Genomic DNA, 16,647 nt, shown 5'->3' with positions numbered 1-16,647 from the left:
TAGGCTCTCCATGTTTCTCTGGAAGATCGCTACAGCCAACCGAATTCCAAACGGGCATCTGTTGTAGATGAACAGTCCCTTGTGCGTGTTGATGCAGGTGAGGCCCTTCGAAGACTCCTCCAACTCCTGCGTCATGTAGGCCGAAGTCAGGTTGAGCTTGGTGAACGTCTTGCCTCCTGCCAGCATCGCAAATAGGTTGTCTACCTTAGGTAGCGGGTATTGGTCCTGCAGCGAGAAACGATTAATAGTTACTTTATAATCGCCGCAAATCCTGACCGTGCCATCACTTTTGAGTACTGGAACAATCGGGCTGGCCCACTCACTGAATTCCACTGGGGAGATGATGCCCTCGCGTTGCAGCCTGTCCAACTCGATTTCCACTCTCTCCCTCATCATGTGAGGTACGGCTCGCGCCTTGTGGTGAATGGGTCGTGCCTCTGGGACCAAGTGGATCCGCACCTTCACCCCGGAAAAGTTTCCAATGCCTGGCTCAAAAAGGGAAGAAAATTTGTTAAGAATCTGGGTACATGAGGCCTCATCGACATGTGATAGCGCTCGGATGTCATCCCAGTTCCGGCGGATTTTGCCCAGCCAGCTCTTTCCGAGCAGTGTGGGGCCATCGCCCGGGACAATCCAGAGTGGCAGTTCATGCACCGTGCCCTCGTAGGTGACCTTGACCATGGCGCTGCCCAGGCCAGTGGTGAGCTCTTTGGTGTACGTGTGGATTGGGCTCAGGGCTCGTCTGAATCGGCTGAATGGAAGCCTCCACAACGCCAACAAGGTGTGAATTGTCTTGCATTCATCCTTTGTTGCGGATTCTGAGTCATCTGGGTCACCTGAGGCCTGCTGGCAGTTGTAGACTCGTGGTTTCTGCCCTGTACATTTCTGCTCACAAACACAGTTCCAGTTAATTTATGAACATTGCTAGCACTTGTGTGCTGAGAGATTTGTTTGGTGTTATCACTGGTGGACATAAACGCCTGTGCTATCGCAATGGCCTTACTGAGGGTCGGAGTCTCTACAGTCAAAAGTTTTCGTAGGATGGTCTCGTGGCCAATGCCCAGTACAAAAAAGTCTCTGAGCATCTGCTCCAGGTAGCCATCAAACTCACATTGTCCTGCAAGTCGCCTTAGCTCGGCGACGTAGCTCGCCACTTCCTGACCTTCAGATCGTGGCACGTGTAGAACCGATACCTCGCCATCAGCACGCTCTCCCTCGGGTTAACATGCTCCCGAACCAGTGTGCACAGCTCCTCATACGACTTATCTGTGGGTTTCACCGGAGCCAGAAGATTCTTCATGAGGCTGTAGGTAAGTGCCCCGCAGACCGTGAGGAGGACCGGTCTCCTTTTTGCAGCTCTTCCTTCTCCGTCCAGCTCGTTGGCTACAAAGTACTGGTCTAGCCGTTCGACATAGGCTTCCCAGTCCTCACCCTCTGAGAACTTCTCCAGCATGGCTGCAGTTTGCTGCATCTTTGCGTTGAATTCGTATACTCGTCGCCAGTTATTGTGTTCCTAACACAGATGAGACTGAACACAGGGAGGTTAAAGTAACAGTGACCTCAGTCTTTAATAAGACACTCCAGAGTGAGGAACAGGCCTTAGGGGCCGGCTTATATACAGTGCTCCCAAGATATGCTGGGATCCCTTGGGACATCAGGGAATGCACTAAAAAAAAAATTTGAATGAGACAATAATTTGAATGAAAAAACACAAATCAGCAGTTGGGAATTTAGTACTAAAAAAAAAAATGTTGAATTATCAGATAATTTGAATGAAGCAAGTTTGAATTATAAGGCGTGGACATTACTCAGGGAGGACAGAAACCTCCCGTGGAGCAGAAGGGCATGGGTGTGCATGCTTTACAGATACACAACACTCCCCGCTGAGCGATGGCAGACACATGTTAATTTTGATTCGAAGTGCCAAACATGGCTCTGGTGTGGAGTGTGAAGGTTTTGGGTTCAAGCTTCCCTCCAGGACTCGAGTACCTTGGAGTTTGCTGTGCGCACATTGGCTGTCGCAATTACCTACAGAACAGCAGTGTCCACAATTCAAACGTAATTCATGGGCTGCGAAGAACTTTGAGACTTCCCAAGTGTTATATATGTAAACCTGTAAATACCATGTCTAACCACCAGAGGGCTTATCCTCTGGAGTCCCAAGGGATCCCACAATCCCTTGGGAGCACCTGTATATAAGGAGGCCTCACAGGCTGGAGAGGCACTCTGAGATCTGTAATAAAGGACTATGGTCACACTTACTTTGAGCTTACTTTAGTCTGATTCTTTATTCAAGACATAACACCAAGGATATGAAAGGTGCTATATAAATGCAAGTTATTTCTTTATCTCTCTGTTTCTTTTTTGGTCATGATCGATCAAAGTTCACAGGCTATATTAGGTAGCTCCTGGTGATAGAAAGAAAGAAAGATTTGGATTTCTGTGGCGTCTTACATGACCTCAGGATGTCCCAAAGTGATTTACAGCCAAGGAAGTAGGTTTTGGAGTGTAGTCACTGTGGTAATGTAGGAAACGCGGCAGCCAATTTGCGCACAGCAAGCTCCCACACACAGCAATGTGATAATGACCGGATAATCTGTTTAATACTGATCTCTGAATAATCTACAATTGTCCCTCACCCCTCATCCTGGCTCTGCTTTGCTTCATTTTGATCGAGTCTTATAAAACGGTTTTCCTCTTTCCGTTATCAGGTCCGAACTAAAGTCTCAACCGTGACCATTAACTTTTCCTTTCTAGATCCAAAACTCGGCTGCCCCGTGTCCTAACTCACACCGCGTCCTACTCACCCATCACCCCCTGTGCTCACTGACCGTGTCCGAACTCGCACCGAAGTCCTACTCACCCATCACCCCCTGTATTCACTGCCCCGTGTCCGAACTCACACCGAGTCCCACTCACCCATCACCCCCTGTGCTCACTGACCCCGTGTCCGAACTCACACCCAGTCCCACTCACCCATCACCCCCTGTACTCACTGCCCCGTGTCCGAACTCACACCGAGTCCCACTCACCCATCACCCCCTGTGCTCACTGACCCCGTGTCCGAACTCACACCCAGTCCCACTCACCCATCGCCCCCTGTACTCACTGCCCCGTGTTCTAACTCACACCCAGTCCCACTCACCCATCACCCCCTGTGCTCGCTGACCCGTGTCCTAACTCACACCCAGTCCCGCTCACCCATCACCCCCTGTACTCACTGCCCCGTGTCCTAACTCACACCCAGTCCCATTGACCCATCACCCCCTGTGCTCACTGACCCGTGTCCTAACTCACACCCAGTCCCGCTCACCCATCACCCCCTGTGCTCACTGACCCGTGTCCTAACTCACACCCAGTCCCGCTCACCCATCACCCCCTGTGCTCGCTGACCCGTGTCCTAACTCACACCCAGTCCCGCTCACCCATCACCCCCTATGCTCGCTGACCCATGTCCTAACTCACACCCAGTCCCGCTCACCCATCACCCCCTGTGCTCGCTGCCCCGTGTCTGAACTCACACCCAGTCCCGCTCACCCATCACCCCCTGTGCTCACTGCCCCATGTCCTAACTCACACCCAGTCCCACTCACCCATCACCCCCTGTGCTCACTGCCCCGTGTCCTAACTCACACCCAGTCCCACTCACCCATCACCCCCTGTGCTCGCTGACACGTGTTCTAACTCACACCCAGTCCCACTCACCCATCACCCCCTGTGCTCGCTGACCCGTGTCCTAACTCACACCCAGTCCCGCTCACCCATCACCCCCTATGCTCGCTGACCCATGTCCTAACTCACACCCAGTCCCGCTCACCCATCACCCCCTGTGCTCGCTGCCCCGTGTCCGAACTCACACCCAGTCCCGCTCACCCATCACCCCCTGTGCTCACTGCCCCGTGTCCTAACTCACACCCAGTCCCACTCACCCATCACCCCCTGTGCTCACTGCCCCGTGTCCTAACTCACACCCAGTCCCACTCACCCATCACCCCCTGTGCTCGCTGACACGTGTTCTAACTCACACCCAGTCCCACTCACCCATCACCCCCTGTGCTCGCTGACCCGTGTCCTAACTCACACCCAGTCCCGCTCACCCATCACCCCCTGTGCTCACTGACCCGTGTCCTAACTCACACCCAGTCCCGCTCACCCATCACCCCCTGTGCTCGCTGACCTGTGTCCTAACTCACACCCAGTCCCGCTCACCCATCACCCCCTGTGCTCACTGACCCGTGTCCTAACTCACGCCCAGTCCCGCTCACCCATCACGCCCTGTGCTCGCTGACCCGTGTCCTAACTCACACCCAGTCCCACTGACCCATCACCCCCTGTGCTCACTGACCGTGTCCTAACTCACACCCAGTCCCATTGACCCATCACCCCCTGTGCTCACTGACCCGTGTCCTAACTCACACCCAGTCCCGCTCACCCATCACCCCCTGTGCTCGCTGACCCGTGTCCTAACTCACACCCAGTCCCGCTCACCCATCACCCCCTGTGCTCACTGACCCGTGTCCTAACTCACACCCAGTCCCGCTCACCCATCACCCCCTGTGCTCACTGACCCGTGTCCTAACTCACACCCAGTCCCGCTCACCCATCACCCCCTGTGCTCGCTGCCCCGTGTCCGAACTCACACCCAGTCCCGCTCACCCATCACCCCCTGTGCTCGCTGCCCCGTGTCCTAACTCACACCCAGTCCCCCGTGTCCTAACTCACACCCAGTCCCACTCACCCATCACCCCCTGTGCTCGGTGCCCCGTGTCCTAACTCACACCCAGTCCCGCTCACCCATCACCCCCTGTGCTCACTGCCCCGTGTCCTAACTCACACCCAGTCCCACTCACCCATCACCCCCTGTGCTCGCTGCCCCGTGTCCTAACTCACACCCAGTCCCACTCACCCATCACCCCCTGTGCTCACTGACCGTATCCTAACTCACACCGAGTCCCACTCACCCATCACCCCCTGTGCTCACTGACCGTGTCCTAACTCACACCCAGTCCCACTCACCCATCACCCGCTGTGCTCACTGACCGTGTCCTAACTCACACCGAGTCCCACTCACCCATCACCCCCTGTGCTCACTGCCCCGTGTCCTAACTCACACCCAGTCCCACTCACCCATCACCCACTGTGCTCACTGACACGTGTCCTAACTCGCACCAAGTCCCACTCACCCATCACCCCCTGTGCTCACTGCCCCGTGTCCTAACTCACACCCAGTCCCACTCACCCATCACCCCCTGTGCTCACTGACCCCGTGTCCTAACTCACATCGAGTCCCACTCACCCATCACCCCCTGTGCTCACTGACCCCGTGTCCTAACTCACACCCAGTCCCACTCACCCATCACCCCCTGTGCTCACTGCCCCGTGTCCTAACTCACATCCAGTCCCACTCACCCATCACCCCCTGTGCTCACTGCCCCGTGTCCTAACTCACACCCAGTCCCACTCACCCATCACCCTCTGTGCTCACTGCCCCGTGTCCTAACTCACACCCAGTCCCGTTCACCCATCACCCCCTGTGCTCACTGCCCCGTGTCCTAACTCACATCCAGTCCCACTCACCCATCACCCCCTGTGCTCACTGCCCCGTGTCCTAACTCAAACCCAGTCCCACTCACCCATCACCCCCTGTGCTCACTGCCCCGTGTCCTAACTCACACCCAGTCCCACTCACCCATCACCCCCTGTGCTCACTGCCCCGTGTCCTAACTCGCACCGAGTCCCACTCACGCATCACCCCCTGTGCTCACTGCCCCGTGTCCTAACTCGCACCGAGTCCCACTCACCCATCACCCCCTGTGCTCACTGCCCCGTGTCCTAACTCACACCCAGTCCCACTCACCCATCACCCCCTGTGCTCACTGCCCCGTGTCCTAACTCACACCCAGTCCCACTGACCCATCACCCCCTGTGCTCACTGCCCCGTGTCCTAACTCACACCCAGTCCCACTCACCCATCACCCCCTGTGCTCACTGCCCCGTGTCCTAACTCACACCCAGTCCCACTCACCCATCACCCCCTGTGCTCACTGCCCCGTGTCCTAACTCGCACCGAGTCCCACTCACCCATCACCCCCTGTGCTCACTGCCCCGTGTCCTAACTCACACCCAGTCCCACTCACCCATCACCCCCTGTGCTCACTGCCCCGTGTCCTAACTCACACCCAGTCCCACTGACCCATCACCCCCTGTGCTCACTGCCCCGTGTCCTAACTCACACCCAGTCCCACTCACCCATCACGCCCTGTGCTCACTGCCCCGTGTCCTAACTCACACCCAGTCCCGTTCACCCATCACCCCCTGTGCTCACTGCCCCGTGTCCTAACTCACATCCAGTCCCACTCACCCATCACCCCCTGTGCTCACTGCCCCGTGTCCTAACTCAAACCCAGTCCCACTCACCCATCACCCCCTGTGCTCACTGCCCCGTGTCCTAACTCACACCCAGTCCCACTCACCCATCACCCCCTGTGCTCACTGCCCCGTGTCCTAACTCGCACCGAGTCCCACTCACCCATTACCCCCTGTGCTCACTGCCCCGTGTCCTAACTCACACCCAGTCCCACTGACCCATCACCCCCTGTGCTCACTGCCCCGTGTCCTAACTCACATCCAGTCCCACTCACCCATCACCCCCTGTGCTCACTGCCCCGTGTCCTAACTCGCACCGAGTCCCACTCACCCATTAGCCCCTGTGCTCACTGCCCCGTGTCCTAACTCGCACCGAGTCCCACTCACCCATCACCCCCTGTGCTCACTGCCCCGTGTTCTAACTCACACCCAGTCCCACTCACCCATCACCCCCTGTGCTCACTGCCCCGTGTCCTAACTCGCACCGAGTCCCACTCACCCATCACCCCCTGTACTTGCTGACCTACATTGGCTTCCGGTTAAGCAACGACTCGATTTCAAAATTCTCATCTTTATTTTCAAATCCCTCCATGCCATCACCCCTCCCTATCTCTGTAATCTCCTCCAGCCCCACAACCCCCCGAGATATCTGCACTCCTCTAATTCTGCCCTCCTGACCATCCCTGATTATAATCGCTCCACCATCGGTGGCCATGCCCTCTGTTGCCTGGGCCCCAAGCTCTGGAACTCCCTCCCTAAACCTCTCCGCCTTTCTCTCCTTCAAGACACTCCTGAAAACCTACATCTTTGACCAAACTTTTGGTCACCTGCGCTAATTTCTACTTATACGGCTCAGTGTCAAATTTTTGTGTCTCATAATACTCCTGTGAAGCACCTCGGGACGTTTCACTACGTTAAAGGCGCTATAAGAACATAAGAATTAGGAACAGGAGTGGGCCATCTAGCTCCTCGAGCCTGCTCCGCCATTCAACAAGATCATGGCTGATCTGGCCGTGGACTCAGCTCCACTTACCCGCCCGCTCCCCGTAACCCTTAATTCCCTTATTGGTTAAAAATCTATCTATCTGTGATTTGAATACATTCAATGAGCTAGCCTCAACTGCTTCCTTGGGCAGAGAATTCCACAGATTCACAACCCTCTGGGAGAAGAAATTCCTTCTCAACTCGGTTTTAAATTGGCTCTCCCGTATTTTGAGGCTGTGCCCCCTAGTTATAGTCTCCCCGACCCGTGGAAACAACCTCTCTGCCTCTATCTTGTCTATCCCTTTCATGATTTTAAATGTTTCTATAAGATCACCCCTCATCCTTCTGAACTCCAACGAGTAAAGACCCAGTCTACCCAATCTATCATCATAAGGTAACCCCCTCATCTCCGGAATCAGCCTAGTGAATCGTCTCTGTACCCCCTCCAAAGCGAGTATATCCTTCCTTAAGAAATGTGACCAAAACTGCACGCAGTACTCCAGGTGCGGCCTCACCAATACCCTATACAGTTGCAGCAGGACTTCCCTGCTTTTGTACTCCATCCCTCTCGCAATGAAGGCCAACATTCAATTCGCCTTCCTGATTACCTGCTGCACCTGTAAACTAACTTTTTGGGATTCATGCACAAGGACCCCAGGTCCCTCTGCACCGCAGCATGTTGTAATTTCTCCCCATTCAAATAATATTCCCTTTTACTGTTTTTTTTTCCAAGGTGGATGACCTCACATTTTCCGACATTGTATTGCCAAACCTTAGCCATTCGCTTAACATGTCTAAATCTCTTTGCAGCCTTTCTGTGTTCTCTACACAACCCGCTTTCCCACTAACCTTTGTGTCATCTGCAAATTTTGTTACACTACACTCTGTCTCCTCTTCCAGGTCATCTATGTATATTGTAAACAGTTGTGGTCCCAGCACCGATCCCTGTGGCACACCACTAACCACCGATTTCCAACCTGAAAAGGACCCATTTATTCTGACTCTCTGCTTTCTGTTAGCCAGCCAATTCTCTATCCATGCTAATACATTTCCTCTGACTCCGCGTATCTTTATCTTCTGCAGTAACCTTTTGTGTGGCACCTTATCGAATGCCTTTTGGAAATCTAAATACACCACATCCATCGGTACACCTCTATCCACCATGCTCGTTATATCCTCAAAGAATTCCAGTAAATTAGTTAAACATGATTTCCCCTTCATGAATCTATGTTGTGTCTGCTTGATTGCACTAATTCTATCTAGATGTCCCGCTATTTCTTCCTTAATGATAGCTTCAAGCATTTTCCCCACTACAGATGTTAAACTAACCGACCTATAGTTAACAGCCTTTTGTCTGCCCCCCTTTTTTAAACAGAGGCGTTAGCTGCTTTCCAATCCGCTGGTACCTCCCCAGAGTCCAGAGAATTTTGGTAGATTATAACGAATGCATCTGCTTTAACTTCCGCCTTCTCTTTTAATACCCTGGGATGCATTTCATCAGGACCAGGGGACTTGTGTACCTTTAGTCCCATTAGCCTGTCCAGCACTACCCCCGCTAGTGATAGTGATAGTGATTATCTCAAGGTCCTCCCTTCTCAAATTCTCGTGACCAGCAATTTTTGGCATGGTTTTTGTGTCTTCCACTGTGAAGACTGAAGCAAAATAATTGTTTAAGGTCTCAGCCATTTTCACATTTCCCATTATTAAATCCCCCTTCTCATCTTCTAAGGGACCAACATTTACTTTAGTCACTCTTTTCCGTTTTATATATCTGTAAAAGCTTTTACTAGTTGTTTTTATGTTTTGCGCAAGTTTACTTTTGTAATCTATCTTTCCTTTCTTTATTGCTTTCTTAGTCATTCTTTGCTGTCGTTTAAAATTTTCCCAATCTGCTCATTTCCCACTAACCTTGGCCACCTTATACGCATTAGTTTTTAATTTGATACTCTCTTTTATTTCCTTGGTTATCCACGGCTGGTTATCCCTTCTCTTACCGCCCTTCTTTTTCACTGGAATATATTTTTGTTGAGCACTATGAAAGAGCTCCTTGAAAGTCCTCCACTGTTCCTCAATTATGCCATCGTTTAGTCTGTGTTTCCAGTCTACTTTAGCCAACTCTGCCCTCATCCCACTGTAGTCCCCTTTGTTTAATCATAGTACGCTTGTTTGAAACACTACTTCCTCACCCTCAATCTGTATTACAAATTCAACCATACTGTGATCACTCATTCCGAGAGGATCTTTTACTCGAAGATCGTTTATTATTCCTGTCTCATTACACAGGACCAGATCTAAGATAGCTTGCTCCTCCCTTGTAGGTTCTGTAACATACTGTTCTAAGAAACAATCCCGTATGCATTCTATGAATTCCTTCTCAAGACTACCCCGTGCGATTTGATTTGACCAATCGATATGTAGGTTAAAATCCCCCATGATTACTGCCGTTCCTTTTTCACATGCCTCTATTATTCCCTTGATTATTGCCTGCCCCACCGTGAAGTTATTATTTGGGGCCTATAAACTACACCCACCAGTGACTTTTTCCCCTTACTATCTCTAATCTCCACCCACAATGATTCAGCATTTTGTTCATTCGGGCCAATATTGTCTCTCACAACTGCCCTGATATCATCCTTTATTAACAGAGCTACCCCACTTCCTTTCCCTTCTTGTCTATCTTTCCGAATTGTCAGATACGGTATGGTTAATTCCCAGTCTTGGCCCCCCTGCAACCACGTTTCTGTAATGGCCACCAAATCATACCTATTTGTAAGGATTTGTGCCGTCAACTCATTTACTTTATTTCGAATGCTGCGTGCGTTTAAGTAGAGTGTTTTAATACTAGTTTTTCAACCATGATTTTTAGTTTTGACCCCTCCTGCAGCCCCTTTATATTCATACATATTGTCCCTTCCTATCACCTTGTGGTTTACACTTACCCCAGTGCTACTCTGCTCTGTTGCCTCCTGCCTTTTGCATTCTTTCTTGGGGTCCTGTTCATCTGAGCTCTCATCCACTCTAACTAGCTCAGAGCCCTCTCTTGGGTTCAGAACACTCCTTGCATTGAGGCACCGAGCTTTCATGCTTGCCTTTATATTACACTTTGACCCTTTAGAATTTTGCTGTACAGTGGCACTTTTTGGTTTTTGCCTTGGGTTTCTCTGCCCTCCACTTTTACTCATCTCCTTTCTGTCTTTTGCTTTTGTCTCCATTTTGTTTCCCTCTGTCTCCCTGAATTGGTTCCTATCCCCCTGCCATATTAGTTTAACTCCTCCCCAACAGCACTAGCAAACACAATATAACTACAAGTTGTGGTTGTGTTTCTCTTTGCCGATGCTGAATCTCAGTTCATAGATCAAGAATTTTGAGCTTTATTTTGATCTCAGCTTTCTATTCTACAATCGACTGGCGTTGGTCTTCTGCCATTACTGTTCCATAAATCATCCTTTCCGAAGTGTCGCCAAAACCTCTGGACACGCGAGAGTAAGAACATTTCATTTGGCAGCAATATTTTACAATATATTGCAACATCGAGCCATGTGTACTTACTGGTCATTTTGCCACTGTCCACGTCTTTATCCACTTGCCAGTCTACAAAAGTAATCTCTCCATCCTAGAGTAAAGGACCCAAAATCAATTCTATACTTTCATCAGGGTTTTAACACAACATATCTTCAATCTTACACATTCTGTTTGAACATCTTTGGCAGAAAAAATAGAAAAGCAAATTCTAATTTAAATGGAGAAAAATTGCAAAGTGCTGCAGTGCAGAGGGACCTGGGGGTCCTTGTGCATGAAACACAAAAAGTTAGTATGTAGGTACAGCAAGTGATCAGGAAGGCAAATGGAATGTTGGCCTTTATTGCAAGGGGGATAGAGTATAAAAGCAGGGAAGTCCTGCTACAACTGTACAGGGTATTGGTGAGGCCACACCTGGAGTACTGCGTGCAGTTTTGGTCTCCGTTTTTAAGGAAGGATGTACTTGCATTGGAGGTTGTTCAGAGAAGGTTCACTCGGTTGATTCCAGAGATGAAGGGCTTGAATTATGAAGAAAGGTTGAGCAGGTTGGGCCTCTACTCATTGGGGTTTAGAAGAATGAGAGGTGATCTTATTGAAACATGTAAGATAATGAGGGGGCTCGACAAGGTAGATGCAGAGAGAATATTTCCACTCGTGGGGGAATCTAGAACTAGGGGGCATAGTTTCCGAATAAGGGGTCACCCATTTAAAACTGAGATGAGGAGGAATTTTTTCTCTCAGAGGGTTGTAAATCTGTGGAATTCTCTGCCCCAGAGAGCTGTGGAGGCTGGGTCATTGAATATATTTAAGGCGGAGACAGACAGATTTTTGAGCGATAAGGGAGTGAGGAGTTATGGGGAGCGGGCAGGGAAATGGAGCTGAGTCCATGATCAGATCAGCCATGGTCTTATTAAATGGTGGAACAGGCTCAAGGGGTCAAATGGCCGACTCCTGCTCCTATTTCTTATCTTCTTATCAACCCTGTGCTCGTTGACCCACATTGGCTCCCGGTCTGGCAACACCTCGATATTAAAATGCTCATCATTGTTTTCAAATCCCTCCATGGCCTCGCCCCTCCCTATCTCTCTAATCTCCTCCAGTCTCACAACCTCCCGAGATCTCTGCCTCCTGAGCAACCCCGATTTTAATCGCTCCACCAATGGTGGCCGTGCCTGGGCCCTAAGCTCTGGAATTCCCTCCCTAAACCTCTCTACCTCTCTACCTCTCTTTCCTCCTTTAAAATGCTCTTTAGCACCTCTTTAATCAAGCTTTTGGGTCTGAGAGGAATTTTACGGACCGAGATCGTATCTGCGCCAGCCAACAAGAGGTTATCCAGTCTAATTCCAATTAGCAGCTCTAGGGCCGTAATCCTGCAGCTTACTGCACTTTAAGTGCCCATCCAAGCACATTTTAAATGTGGTGAGGGTTTCTGCATCCACCAACCTTCCAGGCAGTGAGTTCCAGATCCCAACAACCCTCTGCGTGAAGAAGCCCCCCCTCATATCCCCTCTAAACCTTCCACCAACCACCTTAAAACTATGCCCCCTTGTAATTGACCCCTCCACCAAGGGAAAAAGGCCCTTGCTATCCACTATGTCCAGGCCCCTCAAAATTTTATACACCTCAATGAGGTCTCCGCTCAACCTCCTCTGTTCCAATGAGAACAAACCCAGCCTATCCAATCTTTCCTCATAACTAAGATTCTCCATTCCAGGCAGCATCCTTGTAAATCTCCTCTGCACCCTCTCTGGTGCAATCATGTGCTTCCTATAATATGGCGATCAGAACTGCACACAGCTGTGGCTTATGAAAAGGAAATTATGCTTGACAAATCTTCTGGAATTTTTTGAGGATGTAACTAGTAGAGTGGACAAGGGAGAACCAGTGGTTGTGGTGTATTTGGACTTTCAAAAGGCTTTTGACAAGGTCCCACACAAGAGATTGGTGTGCAAAATCAAAGATCATGGTATGGGGGTAATGTACTGACGTGGATAGAGAACTGGTTGGCAGACAGGAAGCAGAGAGTCGGGATAAATGGGTTCTTTTCAGAATGGCAGGCAGTGACTAGTGGGGTGCCGCAGGGCTCAGTGCTGGGACCCCAGCTCTTTACAATATACATTAATGACTTAGATGAAGGAATTGAGTGTAATATCTCCAAGTTTGCAGATGACACTAAACTGGGTGGCAGTGTGAGCTGTGAGGGGGACGCTAAGAGGCTGCAGAGTGACTTGGACAGGTTAGGTGAATAGGCAACTGCATGGCAGATGCAGTATAATGTGGATAAATGTGAGGTTATCCACTTTGGGGACAAAAACACAAAGGCAGAATATTATCTGAATGGTGGCAGATTAGGAAAAGGGGAGGTACAACGAGACCTGGGTGTCATGGTACATCAGTCATTGAAAGTTGGCATGCAGGTACAGCATGTGGTGAAGAAGGCAAATGGCATGTTGGCCTTCATAGCTAGGGGATTTGAGTATAGGAGCAGGGAGGTCTTACTGCAGTTGTACAGGGCCTTGGTGAGGCCTCACCTGGAGTATTGTGTTCAGTTTTGGTCTCCTAACTTGATGAAGGACATTCTTGCTATTGAGGGGATCGCATAGAAACATTTAAAATTCTGACGGGACAGGACAGGTTAGATGCAGGAAGAATGTTCCCAATGTTGGGGAAGTCCAGAACCAGGAGTCACAGTCTAAGGATAGGAGGTAAGCCATTTAGGACCGAGATGAGGAGGAACTTCTTCACCCAGAGAGTGGTGAACCTGTGGAATTCTCTACCACAGAAAGTTGTTGAGGCCAATTCACTAAATATATTCAAAAAGGAGTTAGATGTAATCCTTACTACTAGGGTGATCAAGGGGTATGGCGAGAAAGCAGGAATGGGCTCCTGAAGTTGCATGTTCAGCCATGAACTCATTGAATGGCGGTGCAGGCTCGAAGGGCCGAATGGCCTACTCCTGCACCTATTTTCTATGTTTCTATGTTTCTATGTAGGCCATTTAGGACTGAGATGAGGAGAAAATTCTTCACTCAGAGAGTTGTTAACCTGTGGAATTTCCTGCCGCAGAGAGTTGTTGATGCCAGTTTGTTGGATATATTCAAGAGGGAGTTAGATATGGTCCTTATGGCTAAAGGGGGTCAAGGGGTATGGAGAGAAAGCAGGAAAGGGGTACTGAGGTGAATGATCAGCCATGATCTTACTGAATGGTGGTGCAGGCTCGAAGGGCCGAATGGCTTACACCTGCACCTATTTTCTGTGTTTCTATGTTTCTATAACCAATGTATTATACAATTTAAGCATAACCTCCCTGCTCTTGTATTCTATGCCTCGGCCAATCAAGGCAAGCATTCCTTCTTCACCACCTTATCCACCTGGCCTGCTACTTTCAGGGGTCTATGCCAAAAACTCCAAGGTCCCATTGTTCATTTACACTCCTAAGTGGCCACCGCTTAATGTGTATACCCTTTCCTTGTTAGCCCCCGCCCCCCCCAAAGTGCATCACCTCACACTTCTCCGAATTAAATTTCATTTGCCACTGCTCTGTCCACCTGACCAGCAGATTGATATCCTCCTGCAGCCCATGACTTTCCTCTTCATTAACAACCACACAGCCAATTTTAGTGTCATCTGCAAACTTCTTAATCATACTCCCTATGTTCAAATCTAGATCATTGATATATACCACAAAAAGCAAGGGACCCAGTACTGAGCCCTGCGGAACCCCACTGGAAACATCCTTCCAGTCACAAAAACATCCATCAACCATTACCCTTTGCTTCCGTCCTCCAAGCCAATTTTGGATCCAACTTGACACTTTGCCCTGTATCCCATGGGCTTTAACCTTCATGACCAGTCTACCATGTAGGACCCTATCAAAAGCTTTGCTGAAGTCCATATATACTACATCGTACGCACTGCCCTCATTGAATTTTTTGAGGAGGTAACCAAGAGGGTCAATCAGGTTAGTCAAACACGATCTTCCCTTAACAAATCCGTGCTGACTGTCCCTGATTAATCCTTGCCTTTCTAAATGTACATTTATCATGTCCTTCAGGATTTTTTCCAATAATTTTCCCACCACTGAGGTTAGGCTGACATGCCTGTAATTACTCGGCCTATCCCTTTCTCCCTTCTTAAACAAGGGCACTACATTAGCAGTCCTCCAGTCCTCTGGCACCATGCCCAGATCCAAAGAGGACTGGAAAATGATGGTCAAGGCCTCTGCTATTTCCTCTTTTGCTTCGCTCAACAGCATGGGATACATTTCATCTGGGACTGGGAACTTATCTACTTTCAAAGCTGCTAAACCCCTTAATACTTCCTCTCTCACTATGTTTATTTCATCCTGAATATCACACTCCTCCTCGATAGCAGTATCTGCATTGCCCCTTTCCTTTGTGAAAACAGACACAAAGTATTCATTAAGAGCCATACCAACATCTTCGGCCTCCACACACAGATTACCCTCATGGTCTCTAATAGGCCCTACCCTTTCTTTAGTTACCCTCTTGCTCTTAATATATTTATAGAACATCTTTGGGTTTTCCTTGATTTTACTTGCCTAGATTTTTCATGCTCTCTCTTAGCATTCCTAAAATCCTTTTTAATTTCACCTCTGAACTTTCTATATTACTCCAGAGATTCTACAGTATTTAAACGTCGGTATATGACATAAGCTTCCCTTTTTTTCTTTATCGTGAAAAGTCTATCTTGGCCATCAAAACAGTGCATTTGGTTTGGGGTGGATTTTATCCGACTTACTTACCCATCCGATTGTAGGATCTGTAAAGGTTCTCCCGACCCCCCCGCCACCAAACACCCCCCACCCCCGCCCCAAGACGGAGTTGCAAAACCCCACTGTATCTACCTACTCAGGACCCTGTTTGTGCAAATCAGGCCGATTACTTTCCCTGATCACAGGAGCGTAGAAAGTATTGCACCGTGCGGAGTATTCCAACTTCAAAGGGCCTGTTGTGTGGCGTTGGGAGAAATTGAGCTCATGGGGTACAACTTGTTGCAGTTTGGGTTCCTCTCCTCCCAGTGAGGGGTTTGCGCCAGGGTATAGTCTAAGGTATGAGCTTAATATCTGTATAACAATACTACACTGAAAATACTTTGCTGTGTATCACAGGCTTCTGTTTCCAACACTGACTGGCTTGTCAGAAATACATAAAACTATCATTACACCACAACCCAGCTTGAATTGATTGTCTAGGGCTGCACTTCATTTGAGGATAAAAACTATCACAGATTTTCATAAGTAGGATCTAAGACACTAACCGTGCCTTTTTTGGAAAGAATTACATGAACAAATAAATAAATAAATACATTGATATAGCGCCATTCATGATTACCAGACGTCCCAAAGAGCTTTACAGCCAATGAAGTACTTTTTGGAGTGAGTCACTGTTGTAATGTAGGAAACGCAGCAAGCTCCCACACACAGCGATGTGATAATGACCATTAATCTGTTTCTGTTATGTTGATTGAGGGATAAATATTGGTCCCAGGACACCGGGGATAACTCCCCTGCTCTTCTTCGAAATAGTGCCATGGGATCTTTCACATCCACCTGAGTGAGCAGACGGGGCCTCGGTTTAACGTCTCATCTGTAAGACGGCACCTCCGACAGTGCAGCGCTCCCTCAGTACTGCCCCTCCGACAGTGCGGCACTCCCTCAGTACTGCCCCTCCGACAGTGCAGCGCTCCCTCAGTACTGCCCCTCCGACAGCGCAGCACTCCCTCAGTACTGCCCCTCGGACAGTGCAGCACTCCCTC

General features: G+C 49.5%; 1 protein-coding gene across 1 annotated transcript in view; it reads right to left on the bottom strand.

The window, feature by feature from the left end:
• dnai3 (dynein axonemal intermediate chain 3) overlaps nucleotides 1-16,647 on the bottom strand; it is a 204,316-nt gene that overhangs the window by 40,662 nt on the left and 147,007 nt on the right. Inside the window, exon 17 of the mRNA XM_070885953.1 lies at nucleotides 10,900-10,963. Coding sequence (XP_070742054.1) covers nucleotides 10,900-10,963 — 64 coding nt within the window. The remainder of the gene's footprint in view (nucleotides 1-10,899; nucleotides 10,964-16,647) is intronic.

The sequence above is a fragment of the Pristiophorus japonicus genome, chromosome 8 (genome assembly GCF_044704955.1).
Source record: "Pristiophorus japonicus isolate sPriJap1 chromosome 8, sPriJap1.hap1, whole genome shotgun sequence".
NCBI lineage: Eukaryota > Metazoa > Chordata > Chondrichthyes > Pristiophoridae > Pristiophorus > Pristiophorus japonicus.
Note: the sequence above shows the minus strand (reverse complement) of the source record. Positions and strands in the feature narration are given on the sequence as shown.